At 35.0% G+C, this 10,845-nt stretch overlaps 1 protein-coding gene across 1 annotated transcript; it reads right to left on the reverse strand.

Moving 5' to 3' along the window:
* Positions 1-4,462: 4,462 nt before the first annotated feature.
* On the reverse strand, positions 4,463-7,099 carry LOC126686666 (S-adenosylmethionine synthase 1). The gene is made up of 2 exons (XM_050380812.2): positions 6,986-7,099; positions 4,463-5,955 (listed from the first exon to the last, which is right to left on the reverse strand). The coding sequence occupies exon 2, from the start codon at positions 5,944-5,946 to the stop codon at positions 4,765-4,767; it is 1,182 nt and encodes a 393-aa protein (XP_050236769.1). The 5' UTR covers positions 5,947-5,955; positions 6,986-7,099; the 3' UTR covers positions 4,463-4,764.
* Between the last annotated feature and the right edge of the window lie 3,746 nt (positions 7,100-10,845).

Consider the following 10,845-nt stretch of genomic DNA (forward strand, 5'->3'; position numbering starts at 1 on the left):
TTTGGATAGACACATCTTCTTCCAAGAGACCCAATGCATACGCCTTTCCCCGTTCTTTTGTCCCCACCAAAAGTTTGAAATGATCTTATTTATCTCCTTGTGAATACTCTTAGGTAGGAGAAAACAAGACATTGAAAATACCGGCACTGCAGTTGCGATGCTTTTGATTAGAACTTCTCTACCGCCATGAGACAAAAGATTACCCTTCCAGCTTGCTACCGTAGCTCTAACTTTTTGACAGATCTCTCTAAAGGTTTCAGCCTTAGGTTTGTTTATTAAAGCAGGCAAGCCTAAATATCTATCCTGACCACCAATGTTGCGGACATTCAACTCCAAGGCTAGTTGCTGCCTAATGCTAGAGGGAGTGTTGTTGCTAAATAAAATTGATGATTTATTCAAATTTACCTCCTGTCCCGACGCTCTACAGTAGAGCTTGAGAATATCCGTCACTTGCTTTGCTTGAGCACTAGTAGCCTGAAAAAAGAGCAAAGAATCATCCGCAAAAAGAAGGTGAGAGACATTTGGGCTCCTTTTAGAAATCTGAACTCCTGTGATACTGTTTGTAATTTCAGCCTTGGTGAGAAGTGAGGAAAAACACTCTACACACAGCAGAAAGAGGAACGGAGATAGCGGGTCGCCTTGGCGAAGACCTCGAGACGGCTTGATGAACCCATGAGATGCACCATTGAGCTTGACAGAGTAAGTTACTGTGGATATGCAGCTCATCACCCACCTAATCCACAAATGATGGAAACCCATCTTTCGCATAACCCGTTTGACAAAAATCCACTCTATTCTTTCATAAGCCTTGCTCATATCGAGTTTGAGAGCTAATTCAAATTTAGTTCCACCCTTCCTAGTCTTTAAGTGATGCGTGAGCTCATGAGCTAGTAGGATATTATCTGAGATATTCCTTCCCTTGACGAATGCACTTTGGTTCTCTCTAATAAGGTCCGGCATAAAACGTTGGAGTCTGTTGGTGAGGATTCCGGAGATAATCTTATAGAATACTGGGCATAAGCTGATAGGGCGGAGATCTGACATAGTCAGAGGGGTGCCAACTTTTGGAACCAGAGTAATGGTGGTATGATTCAGGGCTCTCGGTAGCCGGTTACCTCCAAAGAACTCCTTAATCGCCGAACAAATGTCGCCACTAATGATATCCCAATGCGTCTGGAAAAAGAGCCCAGTCATACCATCTTGTCCCGGAGCCTTATCCGGATTAATAGCGAAAGCAGCCCGCCTAATCTCGTCATCAGTGAAAGGCCTTGTAAGACTTCTGTTCATATTAGGAGTCACCCTCTTAATGATGCACGAAGTTGCTTCCCCGATATCCGAGGGGTTGGAAGAAGAGTAGATGTTCTTGAAGTAGTCCACGGCTATGTCAACAATCTGCGTCTCTTCTTTGCATAGGACTCCCTCTTTATTCTGTAATTGACAAATGTTGTTCCTCCTGCGCCTTTGAACAACTTCAGCACGGAAGTACAATGTATTCTTATCTCCCCATCTAAGCCATTTAACCCGCGCTTTTTGGTGCCAATATTGCTCCTCCCGAGAAACCTCCACTGCTAAAGCTACTTCGAGGTCCTTAATCTTTGCTGCATTTTGATCGAAACCCTGCTGATGCAGCGAGCTTAGCTCCTGCTTAATGGATTCGATATTTCTGTTTGCATTCATCTTGCGAGTTCTGGCCCATTGAAAGAGTCCTCTCCTGCTAGCCTTAATTTTCCGCTCCACTGCGCATAAGCCATTAGGAGCAGCTGCAGGCAAGTTCAACAACCCTTGGGAAGTAGACCAACAATTCGAAACTATGAGATTAGCTTCAGCATTCCGAACCCATCTCTGATCGTAGGTAAAACAGCCCCTCCTTTTGTACTGTCGAGGAGAAGAATTAAGCAACAGCGGACTACGGTCTGACCCAAGCTCATCCAAGTGCGAAACAATGCCATTTGGGTATGATTGAAGCCCGTCCATGGAGGCTAACACCCTGGTTGTTCCAAGTGACCTAAACTCAGAATTGCTGAATTTTCACCCTAAAATGAGAATTTTAGTTTGAACAGACTGAGATAGTAATTTTGAAAATAAAAATGCCCAAATTAGGAAAAATCTGTATTCTGTTCATGTGTTTAGTGGAAAGATAGAGGAAGCAATGTGCAAAATTGAAATTTGTGTCTAGTTCTGCTACTGAGTCAATACCACAAGTGGGTCTCTGTTGGTGGTGCTAAAATCAAGATTTCATTAGCGCCAGTTGATATTTAACGAATTCAAATTATTGAACAATCAGCTCCCTATAATTGTTTTCAAAATAAAGTTCATATATTTAATTAATTGATAAAAGTTGAAAAATTCAAGGCACTAATTGATAGAAAAGTTAATCTTAGTATTAATCGTCGATTGCGTGAAGTTTCAAGGGGTCAGTTGATATTTTTAAGTCCCCACAAAAAGAGTGATCTAACTAATTTTTGTATTAGGTAAGTGATGTAAAAAGTGAGTAGATCGAGTAGAAGTAAAACTAGTTGAGTTTGCATTATAAATAGAGGTTAATGCACAACACTAATCACTAAAAAATCACTAAAAACAAATAGTTTTGATCAACTTGGTTGCAGCCACAGCAAAAAAGTAAAATTATAATGGTATCACCATAAAGTTTGCCGGGCCAAGTAGCATAAATATGACCTGAGGTGATTCATAAAATGAAGAACAGGCTCGAGAGGTCGCAATCGGTGGCCTTGCTGAATCTACAGCTGCATGTGCCAATGGTGCATTTAACTTTGACTTGGCTGGAACAAGTTGATCCAGCGAATCCAATTGTTTCTCAAGCTTTTTACAAAAAGATATTATAAACAGTAGACACTCTAACAATGTTTCAAAGCTGCAGATTAAGCTGCTTTCTTTAAGACGTTTCGCAGCTCAGATAAAATTTGCAGCACAGTCTTTCAATGGCGCCGTCCTAAAATATGAAGAAAACATACGAGATCAGAATTATGATACGTCATAATGCACTCGATAGTATCATTCTACCACATCCAACCAGTTGCTTGTCGCAGCAGCTATTCTTTGCTTAAAGCATGGCTGCTATCAAGCTCCTTAGCTCCTGATTCCTCAAAGACCGAGACTACTTCCATTATTTCATTTCTTTCGAATGAAGATCATTTACAATTGCATGGAGTGATACGAATTATAGCGATTTGTTCAAATTAGATTTTTAAAAAATTAAAATTATTCAAGTTGCTTCACATTGTTCCAGTTTAATTTAATATGGCATATTGATAATTGTAATCTTCATTTGAAAGAAATGAAATGGACAAAAATTTAATAATTTTTCCAGTTTAATATAAACAAATGGTAACAATTGAAACTAAAAATTGAAAAAGGAACAAAAATTGACAATGTTAAAAGTTTAGATCATAAATGGAAAAAAGTAAAAAAAATTGAGACATTTTTCAAAGATTAGATACTTTGCAGGTTAACGAACTCAAAAAGGTTATCGAACTTTGATTTATTTCAAAAAAGATACCGAACTTTGATTTATTTCAAAAAGGTTATTGAACTTTTAATTTATGTCAAAATGGATACCATACTTTTTGTTTTTTTTAAAAGATTACCAAAAGTTATTTTTTCCAATCATCCGAGTCATACGAGACAATTTTAAAGTAATTATTCGCCACAACGTGTATAAATTCTCAATTGAATTTGAAAACCTTTAATTAATCGAAAAAATTAATATTTGATAACCTTTTAGAAATAAATAAAAGTTCGGTATTATTGAAATAAATTGAAAGTTCAATTAATTTTTGAAATAAGTTAAAGTTTTGTATCCTTTTTGAAATAAATTAAAAGTCCAGTAACTTTTTTAAAATAAATTAAAATTCGGTAACCTTTTCAAAATAAATTGAAAGTTTAGCAAAGTATTTAACCCGATTAAGCCTATCGGACATTGTGATAATTCATGTTTTATATGAATGCTGTGTTTTTGACAAGAGGAAATGGCTACCATTATTTCTGGTCCTACAGCCTGGTTAGATAGTCAAGACTAGTTTCAATGTTTTCAAAATCACCTTTTTAGTAAAGAAACAAAATAATTAATTGAGCAGTACCCTGTACAGCTCAGTATTTTCTTTTAACTATAACTGAGTAGTTGAGTTCTGAAATTAAATAACAATAAGCAGCTTTCTTGACAAGCTGTTTGATGAAGGCATTTTAAAAAGCTACCTGGATATCTGTCGCATCATTGTGTACATGTTCTAGCAGCAATTGATGTATTGTCAAATGCTATCAAAATGCATGTAAATAGGCTTCAAATGTGAAAAGTAATGCCAAACGCAGAATCTGAACAGACAAAACTTATAAACTCGATCCCTGTAGTAGAAAACAGAAATCATAAACAAGGAATAACCCGATCATCAACCATCAATTCGAAAATGAAAGTACCTAAAATTATAGAGCCAATCACAACACAGGGTAAGTAGAACGCAGTAAACCATAGTTTCCAAGCGGACATTAATACATTCCGGTGCTGCTCTGCTGCAAAGCAGCCCAGTGCCATAATTTCTAGCAAAATTTTCTTATATTTTCACACCAGAAACTGCCAATAAAAAAAAGATAGAAAGGAAAAATAAATATTGGACCTTACGTAAGAGATAGGATCATTGCACACTGAATTAGATTAAAGTGCAGCAGCAATAAAACTGAAACAAATTATTCATAAACTACAAGCCAAGCGAGCATCTGAAAGCAGCAGGGGATAGATAGTATAAACCACTCCTAAGCTTGAGGCTTGTCCCACTTGAGGGGCTTGACAACCTCCCAGGTGAAGTCGGGGTCATCCCTTCCAAAGTGTCCGTATGCGGCAGTCTTCAAAAACCTTCCGTTTCCACCCCTCTTCAGATCAAGGTTGATGGTCATCATTCCTGGTCTGAAGTCGAACACCTCTTTCACAATCTTCAGGATCTCCTTGTCAGGAATCTTTCCAGTTCCATAGGTGTCAACGAAAACTGATAAAGGCTCGGGCACACCAATAGCATAGGAGACCTGGACAATGCATCTGCGAGCAAGCCCATTTGCTACAATACTCTTGGCCGCCTGTCTAACGATATAAGCACCACTCCTGTCAACCTTGGTTGGGTCCTTTCCTGAGAAAGCACCACCACCGTGGGCTCCCCATCCTCCATAGGTATCAATAATGATCTTGCGTCCAGTGAGACCTGCATCACCGTGTGGGCCACCAATGACAAAACGACCTGATGGGTTAAGGTGAAAGATGGTCTTCTCGTCAAGGTACTTCTCTGGGACCACAGGCTTGATCACATGCTCCTTGAGGTCGGCAGCAATCTCATCGTTGGTGACAGTCTCATCATGCTGGGTGGAGATGAGGACAGTGTGGACACGAACTGGGACCATGGCACCATTGTCATTAAAGTACTCGACGGTAACTTGAGTTTTACCGTCAGGTCTAAGCCAGGCACAAGTACCATTCTTCCTAACCTCAGTAAGGCGAGCCCCAAGCTTGGTGGCAAGGACATGGCTCAAAGGCATTAATTCAGGGGTCTCATCGGTAGCATAACCAAACATATGGCCCTGGTCACCAGCACCAATCTCTTCTGGGCGCTTGGTGAAGTGACCATGGACACCCTGTGCAATATCAGGACTCTGTTGCTCAATGTTAACCAGGACCTTGCACTTGTCAGCATCAAGACCAACATCATCAGAAACAAATCCAATGTTGCGGCAAGTGTCGCGAACTATCTTCTCATAGTCTACCTTGGCTTTGGTGGTGATCTCACCAAAGACCATGACCATGTTGGTCTTAGTGCATGTTTCACAGGCAACCTTGCTGTCAGGATCCTGTTCAAGGCAGGCATCGAGAACCGCATCAGAGATCTGGTCACAGAGTTTGTCAGGGTGTCCCTCGTTCACAGACTCAGATGTGAATAGAAAGGTCTCCATTTCTGTTAGCTGCATATCAAAAAGGCAGAAGATATGAGATAGTTATAATAAATTCTCTCGCTCAAGGAATCTTTTGTCAGCAAGATATAGGAAATATCCACTAATTGCGTGAGAATATATATCAAACAGAACAAAAGGCAAATATATTCTAAGGACTACAAACTTTCCTAAACTTTATATAAAAGGTTGACAAATGGGGAGAATCTAAGCGAAAATGAACACCAAAATAACACCAAGAACTAACATATTCCTTTATACAAAAAAGTTTAACAACCGTTATACAAGACATCAAAACCCAATAATTGATTGATTTTTTTACTATAATTGCATGGGTCCAATCCATCGTGCGAATGAAGCCATCATTTTTTAATATTCCCTCCAAAAATGAACTGGAAACAGGAATTGACATTACTTAACAGGAAGTGACATTACTTACTCCAATATTCTTCTTCCCAACTTTACATTTTCGACATTTAAATCTTAAATCAAACACGATAATATTTTAAAAATTCAATACTCTAAAGCAGATTCTACTCTCCACTAATTCAAGATACTCAAACCTATTAAAAATTCTAAAACACGAACAGCATACGGAACAAAATCAAAAGCTAATCCACTAATAGTAAACAGATGTTCATTTCTACAAATCAATCAAACCAATACTAAAAAATGCGCAGTAAAAAAACTTAAACCGACACTCAAATTACTTCTTCTGCATTACTTCAATTAATTAACATAACAAATTACTCCAATAGAGTCATTCATTACAGTTCATTAGTTACCAGATCTATTATTCTACATCAGATTAACATAATGGAAACAGACATAGCATTATCAGATCTGAAGTAATTACCACAGATGTACGAGGTTAATCAACTAAAATCTTAATGAACAATAATTAACTTAAAGCACTTTAGATCTGTAATATACTGACACATAAAAAATAATAATAAACATTAACACAGAGCTTAACTTCAAATTAAAGGCAATGGAACAAAAATAAGAATGAAAATATTTGATAGCGTGAAAGAAATGGCACCTTTTCGGGTCACACCGCACAGATCTGAACCTTTTTGGATTTTGTTCAATAACCAGACCACACTCCTTAATAATCGTTATTCAAAGCGGCTCGACGAATCTTACTCTATTGACACCCGCTATTTATAGGCCCAACAACCCGCACACCGGTTACTGGCTGTAGTGGTCAGGAGTCTTGATTATGCTAATACGATCTGTATCGGAATCAGCATCTGATGGTTATTTTTTTATTTTATTTAAGGACAAAATAGAGCCGTTGGATGTCATTCTTTGGGAGTATTTTATTTGTTGGGTTGGTTGGTGAGAGACGCACACCCTATAAGTTTGAACAGCATGCATATTGGATTTATTTATTCTTAAATCAATATGACTTAAATAGCAATTTATCCCTTAACTTATAAATAATGAACAATTAACATATAAACTAATTTTAAAGGGATGATTATAAACAATTAATTCTATTTTAAAAAAAGTAAGCTCATAAATTGAGGGAGCAAATTACTAATTTAGGGGAAAATTATCTTACAAGTTGAATGAGCAAATTGCTAAAATGGAGTTAATTGCTAAAATTAACAAGTCTGTGACTAATTTGTTCAAAAAAGTAGTTTATATATAAAATTGCTTACAAGTTGAGGGGGCAAATTGCCACTTGAGTCAATTTAAATATAAAAATACACGACATTTACAAAAAAATTAATATATGCTCAATTTTTAAAAAATTAATTATAATTTTTTCTTTCAGTTTTAAATGTATTCAATTTTCAAATTAAAATGTTTAATTTAAAAAAAGTTCAAACATGTTTTTTATATTTAATACACAGTCTAATAGATTTTAATATTTTAAAAGATATTAAATTTAAAAAACGTGTTAAATATAAAAGGCGTATATGAATTTTTTTTTTAAATGAAAAAAGTTCAATTTAAAACAATAGGTATAATTAAAATTAAAAATAAAAAAACTAGTAAAATCCAAAAATATAAAGTATTATAAATGATTAAATTGTTCTTTGTGAAAATGACCGAGTTAGCCGGTCATACGGTCACTCGCCAAACCTCATTGATGGGTAGTTGGGTCAAGTTGACACTGGACAGCTATTGGTTTGCTTGTTAGGTCGTAGTGATCAGGCTAATAGTTAGGTAATTTCTTATTCAATAAAAAAATAGTAATTTCTCACTAAAATTTTCTAGTTACCTCATCTTTTTACATTTTTTAAATTTATTGTTATAATTAACAAATATATTAAAAATATTCGACCATACATTTTTTACTTTTAAATAAAACATACTTATTATTGGATCAATCTATTATTAGATTATAAAAAATAAAATGGTAGAATAACGTCGTACGTTTGTGATAAATAATTCATAAAGACGACATAATTCTAAAGACCTTATTCATAAAACACAAATTAATCTAAACTCTAACTGTTTGTAGCTAAAATAAAAAAAAAACTATATAATCTTGAGATGTATTTATATAGTGGAGAAGTTCTTCATGTGTTGCAAGAGTTGTAGTGAATTCGGGTCCAAAATCATGCAGTAAAAGAATTTGTGCATTTTAAGCTCGTAGCGGAATCCAGTGGCGAATGCACAGCTTGTAGGGTGGGGTCCATGGACCCCACCATTTTCTTGAAACAAATTTTGTACTATGTATATAAATTAGTGAATTTTAAAAAATAAAATAAAATAAAATTCTAATGAATTCAAATTTGATGAATATATATACCGAAAACTCTTTGGCAAAAAAAAAATATACTGAAAACTAAGATTATAAGTTTAACTATAAAATAAGGCAATATAGTGTAAAATATTTATCATTTTTATATTTTACATCTAAAATTTACAAATTACAATTCTCATTAAACACATTGAAAAATTTAGTGAATTTTTTTTTATTTAATGATGATTATTAAATTTTAAAATTTTTATTTATTGAATTATTTTATAATTTAACCTATGAATATATTTTTATTAAGTGAATTATGTTGAAATATTATAAAAATGAGACTCCTCGGCAGTTGAATTTAAGAAATTTTTATTTTTTCAATTATTTTTCTCGATACATGACAATTATAGATATTAAATTAATTTTATTAGTATAGCTAATTTTTTATATTTTTATATTTTAATTTTTAATATATGCACCCCATCATATCGGAGTTCTGGATCCGCCACTGGCGGAATCCTGCCGGATTTTCCAAAAGTGTCTGGCGTCACTCCCCCAGAAAACTCGGCGCGGAAGGTACTTAGAATGCCTTGTTGCCGAGTTCCTCAATATTTTCTAGTTCCAGGAACTCGGCACTTTGTGGGAATTCAGCAGAAATTCCAAATTTTTCCACTTTATTCCGAATTTCACGAATTTGCTCTGAGTTGCTCCGCTTTACTTCATAGGCAAAAACCTACAAAACAAACACATTTTCAAGCGTAATATCCTCCAAAATATGCAATGATGCTACATTAAATACTTGAAAAACTCTATATAAGATATGTACATCACTAGACCACATATTGTGCCTTCCTTTTTTAATGACTATCATCATCAAACATCAACCTATTCCACCTCTTGCCATATTCAAAATTACATATCTTATTCAAAACTATCACCATCTTATCTTTCCTTCATTCTTCGAGTATCTTCTCACCATGAACCTCAAATCTATAAAGAAGCAATTTTATATGCTTGTTGGCAACAAGCCATGGCAGAAAAGTTGACAGTTCTGGAAAAAAATAAAATCTGATATGTTGTTCAATTACCACCATGTCAGCATGTTATTGGCTCAAAATGGATTTACAAAGTAAAATTAAAATTTAGTGATAGCGTAGCTCGTTATAAAGCTAGACTAGCAGCTAAGGAGTATACAAAGAGATTTAGTCTTGAGATTACCATGACACATTTAGTCCTAATGTGAGAGTTTTTTCTGGCTCGGCAGCACTAAATGGTTGGCATATGTCTCAACTTGGCATTAATAATACATTTCTTAATGAAGATTTGAATGAGGCCGTTTATATGTCAATTCCTTAAGGCTATTCAATTAAGGGGCAGTCTTTAGCCGTTGATAAGCTTGCTTGCAAGCTTCAAAAATCATTATATGGACTTAAGCAAGCATCTAGACAGTGGAATGTAAAGTTTACTGCTAGCCTTCTGTCTCAAGGATTTCATCAATTCAAATTTGGTTACTGCTTGCCTTTTGTCTCAAGGATAGTGAAATACTTCATAGGATTGGAGATTGCTCGTAGCAGCTCAAATCATATTGAGTTGGATTGTCATTTCATTCGTCAAAAGATCCAAGCTAGAATCATTAAACTTCAGTACATCTCTACCACCCAACAACTTGCTGATATCTTCACCAAGACACTCAGTTCTTCCATATTCTATGAGTTATTAGGTAAGATGAGCATCAATAATATTTATGCTCCTCTTGAAGGAGAGTGTAAAAAATGATCATAAAATTCCATAATCATGGAATTCCAATATTCAGTTCATGAAATTCCAAGCATGGAATGGAATTTCATAGTCATGGAATTCCAATATTCAGCTCATGGAATTCAGAGATATTTATTCTCTATTTCTATTTGTATTGCAGACATGGTGAGCTCTATATTATATATATATAAACAGCTTCTTACTTAATGAATAAACCACTTGATTCACTTGGCAAATTATTTTCTTTCATCACATGTTTATTTTCTTTCTCAACATTCTCTGTGTCCAATATTATAATCTTATAGGCAAAATTTTATATTTGGGTTCCTGCATTTGATAGCTTTTCTAAATTGATTCCTTTCACTATATAATTTGTCGATATTGAATCCTTACATATCTTCAGTTTCATTCACATTGAGTCATTTTGTCATAAAATT

The sequence above is a fragment of the Mercurialis annua genome, linkage group LG6 (genome assembly GCF_937616625.2).
Source record: "Mercurialis annua linkage group LG6, ddMerAnnu1.2, whole genome shotgun sequence".
Lineage (NCBI taxonomy): Eukaryota > Viridiplantae > Streptophyta > Magnoliopsida > Malpighiales > Euphorbiaceae > Mercurialis > Mercurialis annua.

Coding starts and splice junctions, on each gene's coding strand:
- LOC126686666 (XM_050380812.2), bottom strand. CDS start 5,946: ATGGAGACCTTTCTATTCACATCTGAGTCTGTGAACGAGGGACACCCT.